Source organism: Athalia rosae, chromosome 8, assembly GCF_917208135.1.
Source record: "Athalia rosae chromosome 8, iyAthRosa1.1, whole genome shotgun sequence".
NCBI lineage: Eukaryota > Metazoa > Arthropoda > Insecta > Hymenoptera > Athaliidae > Athalia > Athalia rosae.
In genome coordinates, this window is record NC_064033.1 from 4,986,256 (window position 1) to 5,003,665 (window position 17,410).

The following is a 17,410-nucleotide window of genomic DNA, read 5'->3' on the forward strand; positions in this document are numbered from 1 at the left end:
TACTCATTTATTCATTCAATTCTTTCTTTCTTTCTTTGTCTTTTTCTTCTCATAATAAACATCAAATGATCGATATTAACTATTTCATATACATATTTTTTTCTTTCCAAATTTAATTGCAATAATTTTTTGTTTTTTTTTTCAACAATAATGACACATAATTTTTCAATTATTATTTACACAACGTATTGTAACAATCGTGATTTCGTATTTTCTTCTCATTCTTCTTTTTGTTATTTTTTTCTTGACCTACCTAAAGCTAGCTAAGGGCACGACGAACAACGTAACAGAGGTGTTCCCTTTTCTTTCCTTTTTTTTTTTCATTTTTCTCATTTTCGTTACTTTTCTCGTTTTTGTTACATATTATATTGAAGCGTATCGGGGGAAAAAATGATACACGAAAGTCGAAAAAAGGTGAAAGAAAAAAAAAAAAAAACTGTCCAGCATAATAAAAAGAATAATAATAATAACTCGGTGCGGCGGTCGAAGTTCATTTAATCTTTTTTTCTGATTTATTTTTCAAAGTTGTCTGTAGAAATTTTTTTTTCTATCAAAATCAATTTTTTGTTCGTAGTTTATATAATCATCAACCGGTACCGTCGAAATTAGTATTATCATTTTTATAGTGGATTTTTTTTATCTTTTCGGGTTTACAGTTTTTTTTTTTTTTTTTCTTTGGTTTTCATATTATTAAAGATAGTTCGATCTCTTCGATCGCGTGTTCGTTATAACGTCAGCAGAATATACGGACGTTTTTTTTTGTTGTTGTTTTCTCAAGTTTTTTTTTTTTTCTTCTCCGTCAGTTATTTGTAAACGTTTTTTTTTGAGCGATAAGATTATCAATGTTGTTACACAATGATATGCATATATGTATAATCACACGCGGATGTTGTATGTGTAGAAAAGTATATATATATATATATATATACTTGATGAAAAATCTCTGGTGTGTTCTAATAATACATTTAACGTAGAAATTTTTTCTTTCGTTTTTTTAATACGGAAAAACGTTCGTTTCTGTTCTCGATTCGATTAATTTCGGGAGAAATGAGAAAAATTAGATACTGGAAAACGCAGTTATACGATTTCACGTTCTGTACATTCCACGTCGAACGGGCCACTTTTTTCAAGAGATTTTTTTAACTCGACAAAAATTTTTCGACGTTCCGAATAAGGGTCTCGGAAACGAGACCGTTAAAAATTTGGCAAAGCAAAAAAACGTACATCGAGTTCAAAATTATATACATTTTGAAAATATTGTGGCCCGTTTCGACGTGGAATGCACCGTATATTTTTACAAATATATCGCCATTGAATATTTATTTACAATAAGTTTGTTTGTGTTGTTTTTATTTATTTATTTATTTTTTTTTTCAAATTTAGTTTTCATCTATATTCTTTTCTTTTTTTTGTTTTTTTACACCTATGTACTAATAAGAGGTATGAATAGATATGTACGTCGCGTACATTTACCTCATACATTATTATACTGGAAAAAGTAAAAAAATTAACAAATTATTTATTTTTTTAAAAAAATATAATATTTTTAATAGAAACTATAAACCGTATTTAATTATTTTCTTTATCTTCTATTTCTCTTCATCTTTCTCTTTGTCGATCTCTCTTTCTTTTTATTCAATTGTCATCACTCCGCAGTTTTTTCTTCAATAGGAATTCATTTTATATTATCATCTTTGTCGCTCTTCTTCTACCTTTACTACAAACTTATTGCGAGAGGGGTGGGCAAAAACTGATCGAACATTTTATTTTTGTACCAAATCTTTCATTGAATATGTTAATTTTTGTAAATCTTTTTCTTCTATTTTCTTTTCTATTGTTTCTGCTTTTTTTTCTCTATTTTTTTTTTTCCTTTTTACTCTAATCATCCTTCTTTTCTCCTTCTCTCTTCGACTAGTATTAAAAAAAAAAATGAAAAGAAGATATCGTGATGCGAGACATTAAATAAACGTACATCACGTATTTTTTTTCAACAAGAAAATTAGAAAAAAAAACAAAAAACGGAATCGGATAGTCGAAAACGTGGGAAAAAAAAAAACTATGAATAAAAAGAAATATTAGCCTCGCTATTTCTTTACAAACAATTTCGAATACAATTTCGTAATCTCTAGAATATAACAATGTGTGTGTGTACAGTGCGATTCCGGTGAAACTGGTCGCGACAAACGGATGCGTCGAAATATTCGAATTCCTCGTTCTACGAGCGATCACTAACCGCGCTGGAGTCGGCTTTTAGCCACAGGCGTAGACGCTTTGTTGCGGGGCGTCACCTTGAAGGGTCGTAGATCCAAACAAAGCGCCCGCGCCTATGGCTAAAAACCGACTCCAGCGCGGTTCGTGATCGCTCGTAGAACGAGGAATTCGAATATTTCGACGCATCCGTTTGTCGCGACCATATTCACCGGAATCGCACGGTACGTAAAGATTGTATCGTCAAATCCAGCGCTCCTCTTTCTCTTTCTTTTTATTCTTTTTTGTGTTTGCAGCCGGTTTTTTTTTTGTTTTTTTTTTTTCAAGTTTCATTCTCTTTGTCAATTAATTTTGACGCGTTCACCGAATTTTTATTCGTACGTTGTCGTTGCTGTCATTGTTCGTTACGTAATTATACTTATTCCTTCATTTTGTTTGTTTGTTTTATTTATTTATTTTTTTTTTAATTCCATTCGTTCGTCAGCGTTCAATTTATTATCTAGACTTCGATTTATAAGCTTGACAAATCAGTCCCATGTATATGTGTAATATAAATATTCACATATAATTTATATTACGTCGTAATATAAACTATGTAAAAAAAAACAGTTGAGCATGGATAACCGTTTTCTCATTACGTTTAATCGATCGATTGATTATACCTTTAATTCGTCTCGCTCTCGAATTTCTCGCGGTTTTTTGGTTTTATTTTCTTTTTCTTCTTTTTTTTTTTACGTCTACCTAAAAATATTTCTATTCAGGGCTTGCGACTCTTCCTCCGATTGAATCATTTTTTCTCTCTGTATCGTCCGTTTGTTTTTTTTTTTTTTTTTCCTATCTTCTTCTCGTTTTCAAAAGGGGTTACAAAATTAAGCGAAAATTCGAAGCGCTCTGTGCGTTAAATGCGAACGAAATTTGCGCGGGGCAAAAAAGAGCCCCGTAAAAAAAGAAAAAATTCAGAACTGATAGAATGAAAATTGGAATAGGAAAAATAGAAAAAGAAAACAGAAATGAGAATCAAACGAAGGCGACGAACGAAAATTTTGGAAAGGGCCCGGGCGGGGGGGGGACGTTTCACTCCTTTTCCACCGTCTCCGTCGCCATTTCGGGACCCAGGAGAGTCGATTCGTCCTCCTCTTGACTCTCTATCTCTAAAACTTGTGGGTTTCCTCTCTGACGTCTCGACGACGTCCGCCATTGGATGTACGTCATCAGGATTATCCCGGTCGTTGCTAATCCGGCGAATCCGAGTATCACGAAGTACACCACCCGCGGTACTTGTCTGATACCCTGAAAAATGAATTACTTTTATCTTATCTATACTCGGGCGTTAAAATCGTTGGAAAAATTGCAAATTTTAACAAAATAATTTTGCAATTTCAAATATTTCAATAGCCTTTCGCGTTTCGAACGCCGAAAAAAACTCATTGTCAGCCCGTATCGATTGCGGGAAGTGACAAAGTTTTTTTGTACAAAATAAGAAAAGAAAAAAAAAAATAATATTCTCTCCCGATTAAATTTCGGCTATCTACGTTTGCACGCGAAAATCGCGCTCTATATCCGCATCGATTACGTTCTATGCGATGCATGTTTTATTTTCGCTGCCGCAACATGATCAATATTATAAGTTCTACGGACTGTGTCGTATACCCATCGGTACAAAGTGTACGGGGGGGCTTTTTTTTTTTACCCGAAATTGGACGGTTTCAAAAACTTCTTTTTTTTTTTTTTTCTCTATCGATTTTCCCAATTTTTTTTTCATACTTTTCAGTTCACATCGGAAAACCGTTAAGTTAGCAAATTTTTGGATCTTTTCGATCAACGGTTCCAAAGATATCAAATTGAAAGAAAAAAAAAAAATTTCGCCCATAACTTCGCTGTAACAATTGTCGAACTGAAACTGTTTTTTTGATTTTTCTTATTTTTGCAAAATCTTTGGGTTGATAAAAAAAAAAAATAATAATTCAAAGTTATTTGCACGCGATTTTTGAGTTTCAGACATCAGAATCTCGGTATTTGGATTTTGTTTGAAAATTTTCCCTCGCAAACTTCTCTCTCTCTTTTTAACAATTTTCGAGACGGTTTCCCGATAGGTGCAGCTAAAAGAGTATAAAAAAAATTGGAAAAATCTAGAAAAAAAACAAGGTTTTCAAAACCGTCCTATTCCGCGTTGAAAGCCCCGCATGGGCAGTGGAACCATCGTCCTCGTTTCCCGAAATAAAAATCGTGGAAAACTAAGGACGAAAAATTCGAGGAATCCTTGTTATCCCTTTCGCTTTCGGTCCCCGTTTTCCCCCGTACAGTACGAAGGGATGGCGCGCTCACCTTCCATTGAAAATAAGATGCGGGATCGGCGAAGGGCCATTTCTGTGGCCAGGGTTTGATAGTCCCTTCGGGCGTTTTGAATATGAGCCCTTCGAGGCTCAGACCGTGCGCCAGTACGCTGGTAGTGATGTTGCCCTTCTTGTACGAGGCGATGCCGGACTTCATGTACATCTGCGGCACCGTTTCGTTCTCCCGTAGTTTCAAGGTCACCCTGGGCAACGTCTTCGGCGTTTCGGTGACCGAGGACACCACCTCCTCCTCCGCCTTTTCGACCTTCCTCAAGGTCGCCGGGGACGGCGTTCCCCTCGAATCGTCCTCGCCCGTCGTCTTCGAAACGAACCCCGGTCCGCTCGACGAGGTGGCCGAAGTCGCCACCCGCGGTCCTGCAAGGTCCTTCGAAGGGTAATCCTCGGCGTCTTCCTCGGTCCTCGCCGCCCCGAAGGCCAACGACGACGCGGTCGTCCTGCCCTCCGAAATTTTCGCCTCGTCCTCGGGGTCCTCCCACTTTTTATTTCTGTCGCTCTTCGACCTGCTAGCCGACGACGAATCCGCCACCTTCCTGTGATCCTCGTTGGCGATTTTGACAATCGTCCTCGTCGAATCGTTGCTCCTTACCGTCTCGCCGCTTGTACTCCTGTTCGCCGCGTCGTCCAACCGCGACGTCCTAAACTTCGAACTACTTTTCAACAAATTATTGCCGTTCGGGTCTATCAGAAATGGCAGGGCCACGCAGGACCCTATCACCACCACCGCCAGTAAAACCATCAGACATTTCACCCCGACCTTATCCTTGTTTTTTAACGTCGGTTGGGTTAATCCTGCCGCGTTGAACTGGTCGGTCTGCGGCAGTATAGTGTACTGCAAGGATGCGTCGCCCTTTCGCACAGTTTTGTACATCTTTCCCTTCTCTTATCCTTCCTTTCTCTTCGGGGTTTTTTTGTTTTCTTTTGGTTTTCTTTATTTTCTCTTCTTTAGCACCTGTGGATTCAAATTTTGCTTACATTGTAGATCGAGTTTTCTTTTAGTTCCTAGCACCGCCCACCCTATCGACCCAGTTAGAAAAATTAGGATACTCCGAAGGGATGAAAAATTACAAAAAGAAACGTAACGATGTAAAGAGTCCTTGAAATATTAATTGATGTATACAGGGGAGCGTTCGAACTGCAGGGATTCAAGGCCCCGCGTGATATCGATTTTTCTAATTTATTATTGTTATTGTTGTTGTTGTTATTATAATTTTTTTCATCGACAGGGCAACCGATTAATAACGATGATAATTGTATAATAACAAATAAGCGAATAGAAAAAATTTAATTTTTACCGGCTCACGTTGCTCGACACTGGTGTGTGTACGCGGTACGGGGATGGAATCTGGGAATACCGAAGAAAAAAAGGAAAGAAAAAAATGAAATAAAATCGAAATAAAAATAAAACAGAAATACACGCGAGAATCGATGTTCGATACGAACCCCGGTATAAATCGAGGCGAAAATAAAACGAGTGGAAAAAAAAGGACTTGTATATATTTAAAAATTTAAAGGGGAATGACTGAAAATAAAAATGTAGTTTTTCCAGATTCGTGATTTTCCTATTTCTATTTTATTCTCTCCATTTCATTTTCTCTCAATACTCACCGCTAAAATTCACTTTTCACCCTCGCCGGCTGAATAATTTTTTTGACTTTTATATCTGTTTTATTTCAATTAATTCTCTTCTTTTTTTCCACTTCACAATCGGACCGGCAAAAATCCCTGAGACCGGGATAAATTCTGTTCCACGAAAAAAAAAAAAGAAAAATAAAATAAAATAATTGCAACGAAAAAAACCGAAAATAAGAAACTAAAGAAAAATTAAAAGAAAAAAAAAATAAATAAGGATATATATTTACGATACCGGGTGTTTTATTTGTTGTCGATTATTTATTTATTTATTTTTTTTTGTTCTCAGTCCTTTGCGTTATCCTTAATTTTCCCCCGATTCTATATCCTATATTTCACCGGATCGTATCCTATTTTGTATATTTTCGCAAAGGTGATCGCTGTTTATTTCGGATATTATTATTACACTACGTGAAAATCGTGTCGAATAGTTATTTTTCAACGGGTTTGAAAGAAACGTACGGTGGTACGTATAGACTATAATAGATGATATTAATCCGGGAAAAGGGAGAACCGCCCGCCTATTGCGAGTGAAAATTACGAAGGAAAATGCGCAGACTCGAATCCCCCTGTACATATATATATATATATGTGTACATATGTAGGTCTATCTCTCGGAGGGTTGGTAAAATTTAAAGCGACTGCGCAAATCAATCCTGTTGACGTTTTAATATACATGTACATCGAATGTACGACGTATACGTACATGCGTACATGTACGTATGTTTTTGTTATTGTTTTCGAAAAAGAGAAGAAAAAAAAAAATATATGTATCCGGTCATCTATCCGGTTTCGTAAAACGCGTAGATATGTGATCGGGATTGGGAATGGCGGAGAAGAATTTTTGCAGGGAAAAAAAAATAAAAAAAACAAACAGTAAAAACGAGGAAATAAAATCGTTATTTTCAATGACATTTATTGTTATAGAAAATATATATATATATATATTTTACATATCACGTTGAACTGGAAGACTTTTTATACAGTATACGTTTGAACGCATCATATACAGTATGTACAGAATTATATATCTTTGGTATGTAACGAAACCACGCGACGGATGAGAAAAGTATTACTTTTTCAAAAAGTGGACAACGATTCGGCAGATCTATGCCGATTCAGCGGACGCGTCGTCGTTCTCCTCTCTTCTCTTCTCTCTCTCTCTCTATCTCTCTCCATTTTGTCGCAAAATTCTCTTCCCTTTCCGAAATCGTCGACCTGTACGTTTTTTTTTGGCAAAATTATTGCATGGTGGGCATGGCGGTTGCCGAGGTGACGTGGGTGGCGTCCGAAGACGGCCACAGTTGAGTTACGGTTTTGGTCTGGGTGAGGAAATTCAGTCCCTGAGTGGAAAAATAAAACAAAAATAATAAGATTTAAAGATGGCGGTCGATTCTCATTTTCCATTTTTCCATTTTTTCAATCCATGTAATTTCTATCGCAAAAATTTTCAATTTTATTGGATGAGAATAATTGAATAATTGAGAAATATAAATTTCCAGTTAGAAACGAAATGAAAAATCTTTCAAACTGAATTTTTCGGTTCCAATAAAACTGGAAAACTTCTCAATACAAATTCCATGGATTGAAAAAACGAAGAAAAGAAGAAAATTCAAAGATGGCGGTCGATGAGGCCGAACCGTTGGCAAACATTCGGCACCAGAGATCGGCAAAAGAGAAATTCTCATTTTTCATTTTTCCATTTTTTCAATCCATGTAATTTATATCGCAAAAATTTTCAATTTCATTGGAAGTGAATAATTGAAAAATTGAAAATTTGAAAAATCTAAATTTCCAGTTAAAAACGAAACGAAAAATCTTCCAAACTGAATTTTCCGGTTCCAATAAAACTGAAAAACTTCTCACTCTAAATTCCACGGATCGAAAAAAAACTGAAAAAAAAACAAAAAAAACAGAAGACCAACGATATCAAAGATGGCGGCTACCGTCCCGAACACATGTTACTCACATATTTCCCGTAAAAGTGGTTGTCCCCCAGAAACGACCCTCGGCTCCCGGTGAAACTGAACATCGGAAGCGGCACGGGTATCGGTACGTTGACGCCGACCTGTCCTACGTCGATTTTGTGGGTGAAACTGCGCGCGGTGGCGCCGTTCGTCGTGAATACGGCGGTCCCGTTCCCGTAGGGATTCGAGTTGACGATCTCCACGGCCTCGTCGAGGGTGTCGGCGGTCACGCAGAGCAGCACGGGACCGAATATCTCCTCCCTGTAGCACCGCATGTCCGTTCTTACGCCCGTGAGGACCGTAGGTCCGACGAAGTTCCCGTTCTCGAATCCCTCCACCCTGACGCCCCTGCCGTCCAGGGGGGCCGAGGCGCCCTCATCGATACCGGACTGCACCAACTCCGCGATTCGTTTCTTACTCTGGGGCGATATCACCGGGCCCAGATCCGCACCGGGCACGTGACCCGCGTTCACCTTCAGCTGGGACGCGGCGCGCACGATGTCCGCTATCCAATCCCGCGATTCGCCGACGAATACAGCCACGGACAGCGCCATGCAACGTTGACCGGCCGCCCCGAACGCGGCGCCGACTATTTGCGAGATCGTCTTGTTCTTGTTGGCGTCCGGCATCACGACGCAGTGATTCTTGGCACCCAGGTTGCACTGGACCCGTTTACCCTTCGCCGATCCTCGCTCGTAGATGTACTTCCCCTATTGCGAAACGAACGTCGTGAGTTTTACAGGGTGTCCCGGAAGTCCAGGGACGGGCGAACGTCGGCTCGGATGAAAAGTTTTTCCACAAACAGGCGAAACGTCGACTACGAAGCGATTTTTGACGACGAATTCAAAGGACCCAGAGAATTTTCAATCTTCGAGGTCGTTTTCGAGGTCGAGACTGTTGTTTTTTTTCATTTTTTAACCGACAACACGCCAATCGATACAGAGTGAGAAATTTCGCATCGAATCGGGCAGCGACATCGCGGAAATTCTCTGACCTCGAAGATCGCTACAAAGTCATAACGAATTCGAACAAGGTGTGGGAAACGGTATAACTTCTCGATCTCCACCGCGACTATGCCGTTGACTTTCAAGGTCATTTCGAGGTGAACAGTGTTTTTTCGATCCACGGAAAACATCTCACAGTTCGGAGGTGAGATGCGCAAGGTCCGTTGAATTCGTCGTCGAAAATCGCCACCGTGACGACGTTTTACCTTTTTCCGACAAAGAAAAAAAGGCCATTTTCTTTTTTTTTTTTGTTTCATCCGAGCCGACGCGTCGGACTTCGGGGACACCCCGTGTACGATCGTGGAACGTCGCGCGGGTATTATAGTCGTACCGCTTGGTCAGAACCGACGAACGATATCGCCTTGATGTCCGGATGATCGCAGACGAAATCGACGGCCTCGTGCTGCCCGTGGATGACGTTCAGGACTCCGGGCGGCGCGCCAGCCTCGGCGAACAATTCCGCTAGTATCATGGTGGCGCCGGGCACCCTCTCCGATGGCTTCATCACCACGGTGTTGCCGCAGGCGACCGACAGCGGGAACGACCACAGCGGTATCATCGCCGGAAAATTGAAGGGGCAAACCGCCGCCGTGACACCGATCGGTAGACGGTAGGACACCGTGTCCATGTCCGTCGCTATGCTCGGCAGACTCTCGCCCATCAGGAGCGACGGAATTCCGCAACAGTTCTCCACTACCTCTGCGAGGGGTTCGTTTGGGGTTTTTTGTTTGTTTGTTTGTTTGTTTGTTTTGTTTTTTTTTTCTTAGGGGGGGGGGGTTGTTGTTGTTTACTCACGGAGGCCTCGGAGGACGTCTCCCTCGGCGTCCACCATTGTTTTCCCGTTCTCTTTGACGATGTTTTCGGCGATTCTTTTCTGAAATAAAAATCGTTCGACACGCGTGTTCAACGTTTAAGGGAGCGCGCTTATACATGTATGTATACGGGTCTTCGTCGTCGACTACTCACCATGTTCGCTCTGATCAGTGCCTGGTATTTCAACATCACTTGTTGACGCGTTATCACGCTGCTCCAACGCCATTTTTCGAATGCTTTTTTCGCCGCGGTCACCGCGCTCTCCATTTCGTCGCGCGTCGATTTTGGCGTTCTCGAGATCACCGCGTTCGTAGCCGGATTGTGGACGTCCACGAATTCCTTGGTTTTCGAATCTGTTGAGAATCAACGACGGCGATCGGAAAAAACGACAATTTTCGCTCTCCCCCCCTTCCCGCCCGCATTTTTTACTCACCCACGAATTTTCCATCGACGTACATTTTCACGGCCGGCGCCGCGGAATTGCTCGTCGAGCCGTAGAGTCGCCGGCTGTTTTTTAGCTGAAACGAAAAATGAAAAAAACGAAAAAAAACAAAAAAAAAAAAAAAAAACGTTACAATTCATCATCGTCGGATTTTTTGAGAGGCTTTGTTATTATCGCGTACAACGGGATATTTTTACTACCTTGAATCTTCGTATTCGTTTGTTTTACGCGCGATAAGAACTGTTTGATTCTGTCGAAAACTGAATCCGCAGATAACGTTCGCGAGATGGAGGGACCAAGAAAAAAAAAAAAAAAAAACGCGAAGAAATCCGAAATTTCGTCGCTCTTCAAAATTTTTCTCAAAAGAGAGAGAAAAAAGAAGGCGATCGGGTTCGGCTTCGAAGGCCGTTCGAAATATATTTGAGAAAGAGCAAAAATAATGAAAAACAAAATATCGAAAGGGAAGAGCGCAAAATTTTTACCACACGTCGAACCGGCTTATTCGTAACGTGATTTGCAAAAAATTGATGTAAAAAAAAAGTATGAAATTTTCCCGTATTCGTATTTGAAGCTTATTTTATTCGTGAAACGCTTTTTTGAAAGGCTTTTCTTTTTTTTTTTTTCTTTTTTTTTTGTTTCTTTTTCTCCGCACTTCGACTTTTACCGACACTCGCGGCAATGACCCCACGTATAAACGTTCTTGAATTTAAATATATTTCTCGCTGGGGTAAAAAAAAAAAAAAAAAAAAGGTATTCTTCAAGGTCGGCAAACGGATCTCGAGTTTTGAAAGAATCTATAAATAGGCTATAGGTATACGCGCGTTGTACGCACAGGGTTTCTCATTGAAATAATAAATGACGTTTACACGTACCTCGCATTTAGCAATTTTAGCCAATAGCGCCATCGTCGTCCGATTATCTGTACAATACAACACCGTGGTAATAATCACCTACCGAGGTTTATCGCCGACTGAACGTAGAAGTTCGTGAAATTCCGATTATACGTCGTCGTCGTCGTAGTCGTAGTCGTCGTCGCGCGCGCGTTACACGATAAAATGATATTACAAAGCGACCTTGTGTCAGCGTAATCGACGTTATACCCGAGTCAAATTATGTATCCCATCTTCGTTACCACCGACCCTACGTGCACGGTGTCAGCGCCGAGTCACGACCGGTTTTTCAGCGTTCCGAACCCTTCCGAAAATTATCGACTCTCGCGAAACCGAATGTTTTTCGAAATTTCAGTAGAACTCCCCCCCCCCCCCCCTCCCTCCACCGACACCCACTTACCGATCGGGATATCACCTCGCGAACGGCCTGAAATCGTTCTCACGCATCATCAAACAATTGAAAACTTTCGATTTTGCATTTTGACGACATTCTTCTTTTTTGATAAATCCGTTTTTGTTTTTTTTGAAACGGCGACATAAAAAAAACTTAACCTCGTTTTTTTTTCTCTTTTCAGAGAATTTTTTTCCATTTTTTTTCTACCTTCCACATTTCATCCCCAAGCCGGACCGGTCAACTAGGAATCTTCCTTACCGACGAAGCAGAAATCCACCCCCACTGATCGGAGCTCGCCGGTACTGCAGAGGGTAAGTTATCGACGGCGTAAAATTTCACCCCCCCCGACGTATTCATATTTATTTGTTTATTTAAAGTTTAACGCAGATGGCGCTACCGAATGCGGTTCGTCGATTCGCGCCACCCTCCCTCCTCCACCCCACCCCCGCCCGCTCACCTCGGGTCAGGTTAGTTCATCCGTGAAACGACGAACGCGAAGTCAGTCGATTTCGTTGAAAAAAAAAAAAAAAAAATCCACCTTCGCTCTTCCCCGATTTTTATCGTTCCGAAATTTTGAAATTTATCGAATAGGCGATCGATCGGACGATCGTGACGATCATTGGATTCCTTGAGCAGGAAAAATTTCTTATCAATGAATCCGTTTATCACTCAAAACATCGATGATAACCGCCTAATAAAATAATATACGTGCGGTATCGCGTGTACGTACGTATGTATATCCACACATGTGTATTCAATAAGGTGTATATAAATATATACACGTATGTACTATAGGTATGTATGTACGCAAAGGAGATAGCCGTGAAAGTCGTGTCACCTATACGCCGTGGGTTAGGACATGTAGAAAGTTTTCTTCCTTCGGATGCGAGTTAAAATAATGATTTATAAGGCGCGGTATATATATGTATGCGTTATATATTTGTCGGAGGCTCGAAATAACGAGAGAGAAAAAAAAAAGTCAAGCAGAATTCGAATGAAGTAAAACCGAATTCTACGTATATATACGTACATATGCATACGTGTATATCGAATCTTTATTTTAATATTCAAATAGCGACGTACGGCCGTCACGTACCGCGAACGTTTTCATTTCCGTTTAGGGACGTTACAAAACTCCGCGGGGGGAGGGGGGGGGGGGGGGGGGAATAAAAGTGAAAGAAAATAACAGAAATTAAAATACACTCGTAACTCGTATGCATATATGTATATATATATATATGCATATATATTGTTACGGTGCGGGTTGAAACGTAACATTTATCGCATAGGTGCCGTCGATGAATCGAGGAAAAGAGGAGGAAATGAGTGGCGGATCGAAAATTTTCATTTATCGGCCGTTAATCGAAGATACAATTGTCGAAATGCGAACGGAACAAAGATTATGTGAGAGAAAAAGCTACAATCGAGATTTCAGCTCGCCTTGTAGTATACGTTCGACGGATCTATGTACATATACATGTACAGTACGTGTACATGTACGCATACATACGTACATACCCTTGTACATACCGTATGTGTTTATAGACGTCTACTTATAATTGTTGGTTCAACCTTCGAGCGATTTCTTTCCGTCTTCCGCGTTGTTCGGTAACGGAAAAAAAAAAAATATATATATATATATATATATATATATCTCGCTTTTTCGTCATTGTCGCATCGTGACCCCGTGCGTGAGGTACGCGTACGTCGACGGCAAAAGAATAAATAAATAAAATAATAGAATCGAAGAAAGAACTCAAATGAACCAAAAAAAAAAAAGTCCGATAACTTGCGGATATAAAATCTAAAGAATTAGTCCATATATCGCAGCGATTAGTCGAGATATATATATATATAGCTATACTGTACATCGTGATCACCTATATACCTTCACGTATGTACGTACCTATAAACATTGTACATAAATATAATGCGCGGTACACCGTGTCTACTTTCAATTGTAACGGCAAAGTAAAACCGTACGGACTCCGCATTGACTTTCCATTTCGTGGCGGTTGAAAAATATAGTACCACAACGCGACTCGCTCGCGTTCTGTATCTCCGTTGTACGCCGATTGTAATTCCAACAACAACAACAACAACAAAAATCAACAACAAAACCAAAAACAGAAACAACAAAATTCAACCGCATGTATACAGGTACATACGTATACGACCACCGTGTGTATTTTCGGTTCGGACCGCCATTTTGTCTGTACACACTTAATTCATTTATTATACGATTGTCCCTCGCCTAGGCTGCTCGATAGAAATTTTCGGACGCATCTCGATTTTTGCTTTCCCGAATCCGCCCACCTCACTACCCGCGAAATCGTTGACGGTGACAGCGGTGTTGCGGGTGTTGGAAAAAATTTTTTGCAGCTAGAAAAAAACAAAAAAAACGGCGAAAAATCTACGAGAGCAAATGAAATATTGCAACGCAGGTCGTACGAAACTATGCAGGGCGAGAGAAGAGCAAAAAAAAAAAAAAAACCAACAGCAAAATACATATACATTTATCTATGTATCGTGTACTCGTATACCCACACGGTGGACGTATAATTTCTATTCGAAAGAAAGTCTCGTGTATATAGAATTTGTTGTTGTTGGTTTTTTTCTTTCTTCTCTCTCTTCCTCTCTCTCTTTCCCTCTCTTTCTTTATTCGTCACTTTTTCTCTTCATTCGAAAGCGAAAGTTAACATAGAGACGTGCTTTTAGCACGACGCATAAAAGTATATACATTAGGTACCTATATGCTTATATTAATACATACGTACATATATGTAACATACGTACAGTCGACCGATTAATTGTCACACCGACTGTATAACGCATATTCGGTATACACAGTGGGATGTATTTGACACAAAAAGAAAATTGATGAAAAATCCAAAAACGATGTAAAAAAAAAAAAAAAACAAAGGTTCGAAACGAGATAAAAACCGTAGAGATTATTAGCATCGAGTCTGGACGAAAAAATAGAAAACAAACTAATAATTAATCGAACCGTCGACATTTTCTTTTTTTCTTTTCCCAATCGTTGAACTTTGCATTTTTCTTTCGAGATTAATTTCGATTCAATTTTTGTTCTTTCTCCGTTTCGTCCGGCGGTCCATCAATTTACGGAAGATGGCTCCGAGGTGGGCGAGGGGAGGGGGGGGGGGGGGGGAGGAGGAGGAGGTTGAAAAATTTTTGTAGCTAATTTAGTACATAAGTTTTATGTACGTACGTTAATTCCCGCGGTGTAGAAGTTTGCGCCTTTGTCTTTACGTTTGTACACGCTATACCTATAATACGCTCACGTAGCGCTGCGGTATGTATACATATACACGTATGTACATTGTACATGTAGTGCGTACGTGTTCGTAAATTACATATGTATAGATATAGGTATATGCGTAAAAGTTAACAGAGGTGAGTAGCGAGGATCGTATGCGTCGCGCGTCGTCAGCGCCATACCAAATCGTTTCTTTGACGTTTTTTTTTCCTTGCACCTTCTTTCTTTCTTTCTTTCTTTCTATTTTTTGTTTATTTATTTATTTGTTTATTTGAAAACGACTTTTCGTTCTTTTGGTTTTTTTGAATCGATCGTTTTTTTTTGAATACTTTTTTTTTCTTCTACCAACTATACGCGACGCGCCTTCCACACGTGCGTTTTTAACGTCTAGGTGCCGCTGCCGCTGCTGCGCTGCGCTGCGATGCGATGCATGTAAGATACAAATCGTATAGGAAATATACATATGTATATATATATATATATATATATATACATAACCATATAGCCGCTTATAAATTTTTAATACATAACGCCGTTGCAGCGCTTTCACGTTTTATATTCATTGTACATACGTATGTACGCGATGTGTGTACATACCCGACTATGTAATTACGCAATAATATACATATGTACCGATATGTATGTATGACGTACACATAACATCGTTGACGATTTTTCGATAGTTTCTTTTTCTAGTTTCCTTCAATTCATAGGACCCCATATAAATTTATTTACACGAAAAATGGCTCAAGATGTTTTGAAAGATTTTTGAAAATCGAAGGTGGTTTTTTTGTCCGTTTTTATTTCATCGTCGTTCCGTCGTATTCCGTTTTACGGAAACCGACGCGACGTAGAGATTTCGAAAAATTTTCCGCCCCCCATTTTCGATCGCCGAAAATCGGTAGAAAAATTTTCCTTTTTATTTTATTTTTTCCCGTCGAACCCAAACGCAACGCACTTTCAATTTCCCTCCACCCTTCGCGCGAATCGAAGGAAAGATCGAATTTTTTCTTCCCCCTCTTCCTCCTTCCGGTCGTCGAAGAGCTTTTTTGCTCCGGATTCATTTTTTTTTAACGCACCGTTCGAATTCGCTGGGAAATTTTGTAATTTTTTACGCGGACTCGAGGACGATTTCGGTCCAGAATTCGGCCGGAGGAAGTTCGGCAAACTTCGGGCAGCTTCTTCGACTCTCGAAGAGAGCCGAGGCAAACGATTTCGAATGCACCGGCGATCCCGACCCGAAGCTCGGCGGCGGCGTTCGCAGTCGTCGCGCCGTTTAATACATAGCCGTAATATGGCGTACACGTCGGATACACGCGCGCAGTTTATGTATCGCTCGTACATGTTTGGTAAATATGTACCGCGGGTCGGTAGCGCGAGATCGAACGAAGCCGGGCTACCGCTCGCTCCGCGCTATACCGCCATTATGCTGTACGGCGAATAACGCGCGCCAGCAAAACTCATTCGCCTTTAAAGAATCGCGAGCTCCGCGAGACTTATATAAGAAAGTAAAATGGCGACCGGTCGTCCCTGAGAACCGGCCGAGGAGAGGGGCGTTTATTTGCCCACTTTTTTTCTTTTTTTCTTTTCTTTTTTTTTTTTTTTTATTCGTTTTTACCGAACCCGCCTCAAAAAAACCTCGAGCACACAGGTACGCGATCGCACACGTGTGCGTAGTCGTACGCGTACAGTAGATACACATCGCGTGTGTACATATGTACACCCGATGTATATAGCAAACGGCACGCCATATGCAGTTTCGCAAAGCCAGACGTGCGGTTCTTCTTCTTTTTGTTCCCCCACATATTTTTTCCTTCCTTTTCGTTTCGATCCCCGTTCATTCGTTCCTCGATTTTTCCTCGTTTCTTCTACTCCTAACGATTCGCGCATCCTTCGAAGGTTTCGCAAATTTTTCCAGTTCAAATTTTTTTTCATCGCGATTTTGAAAAAAAAAAACAAAAAAAAAAAAAAAACACTCAGCACAACGATCGGTAAATGCGGATTTCAAAAATCGGTTTCTCTCCGGAGGGCTAAAAATTCGCCCAACGAATAGATAAGGTTTATTAATAAATAATTAACGGTCGTCGATCGACTTCATGCGTGTATATACTCGATACATAACGTCGATACATGTACATACGTGCTTTATTTTTCTATTTACCTACATTGAGCGTTTGAAAGAAAATCACGTGACCGTTCGCGGATCGCCCTCTTAAACGAATCTGATTGACGTAGTGACGTCATTTCGCGTTACATACACGCGCTATGTACATATGTATATGTACGCGTATGTACGAAACGAATATATAATCCAAACGAAATACTTTTTCGACGGGAAAACCGCCCCCGTCCCCCGGTATCGTTCTTAAAAATCAAATCAAACGAATAAAGACCAAAAATTACAAAATGGCGACCTACTTTTCTTTTTTTTT

General features: G+C 40.2%; 3 protein-coding genes across 3 annotated transcripts in view; 1 reads left to right on the top strand and 2 right to left on the bottom strand.

Moving 5' to 3' along the window:
- Positions 1-549: 549 nt before the first annotated feature.
- Positions 550-5,829, bottom strand: LOC105686147. The gene is made up of 2 exons (XM_048659903.1): positions 4,534-5,829; positions 550-3,498 (listed from the first exon to the last, which is right to left on the bottom strand). The coding sequence occupies exons 1-2, from the start codon at positions 5,428-5,430 to the stop codon at positions 3,283-3,285; spliced, it is 1,113 nt and encodes a 370-aa protein (XP_048515860.1). The 5' UTR covers positions 5,431-5,829; the 3' UTR covers positions 550-3,282.
- Positions 5,830-7,426: 1,597 nt separating this feature from the next.
- LOC105686201 (probable methylmalonate-semialdehyde dehydrogenase [acylating], mitochondrial) lies at positions 7,427-11,466 on the bottom strand. Its single transcript, XM_012400825.3, has 7 exons — positions 11,290-11,466; positions 10,409-10,493; positions 10,129-10,328; positions 9,958-10,036; positions 9,494-9,861; positions 8,161-8,868; positions 7,427-7,534 (listed from the first exon to the last, which is right to left on the bottom strand). Exons 1-7 carry the CDS (start codon positions 11,320-11,322, stop codon positions 7,433-7,435), a joined length of 1,575 nt encoding a protein of 524 aa, XP_012256248.2. The 5' UTR covers positions 11,323-11,466; the 3' UTR covers positions 7,427-7,432.
- A 234-nt stretch (positions 11,467-11,700) lies between these two features.
- LOC105686611 overlaps positions 11,701-17,410 on the top strand; it is a 69,229-nt gene continuing 63,519 nt past the window's right edge. Inside the window, exon 1 of the mRNA XM_048659743.1 lies at positions 11,701-12,012. The gene's annotated coding sequence lies outside the window, so the exon portion shown is untranslated. The remainder of the gene's footprint in view (positions 12,013-17,410) is intronic.

Excerpts from the sequence above, each read along its gene's own strand:
- LOC105686147 (XM_048659903.1), bottom strand. The coding sequence starts at position 5,430 with ATGTACAAAACTGTGCGAAAGGGCGACGCATCCTTGCAGTACACTATA. Across the intron at positions 3,499-4,533 it reads CATCTTATTTTCAATGGAAG|GGTATCAGACAAGTACCGCG; the intron begins GTGAGCGCGCCA and ends TTCATTTTTCAG.
- LOC105686201 (XM_012400825.3), bottom strand. The coding sequence starts at position 11,322 with ATGGCGCTATTGGCTAAAATTGCTAAATGCGAG. Across the intron at positions 8,869-9,493 it reads TCGTCGGTTCTGACCAAGCG|GGGAAGTACATCTACGAGCG; the intron begins GTACGACTATAA and ends GTTTCGCAATAG. Across the intron at positions 7,535-8,160 it reads ACCACTTTTACGGGAAATAT|GGACTGAATTTCCTCACCCA; the intron begins GTGAGTAACATG and ends TTTTCCACTCAG.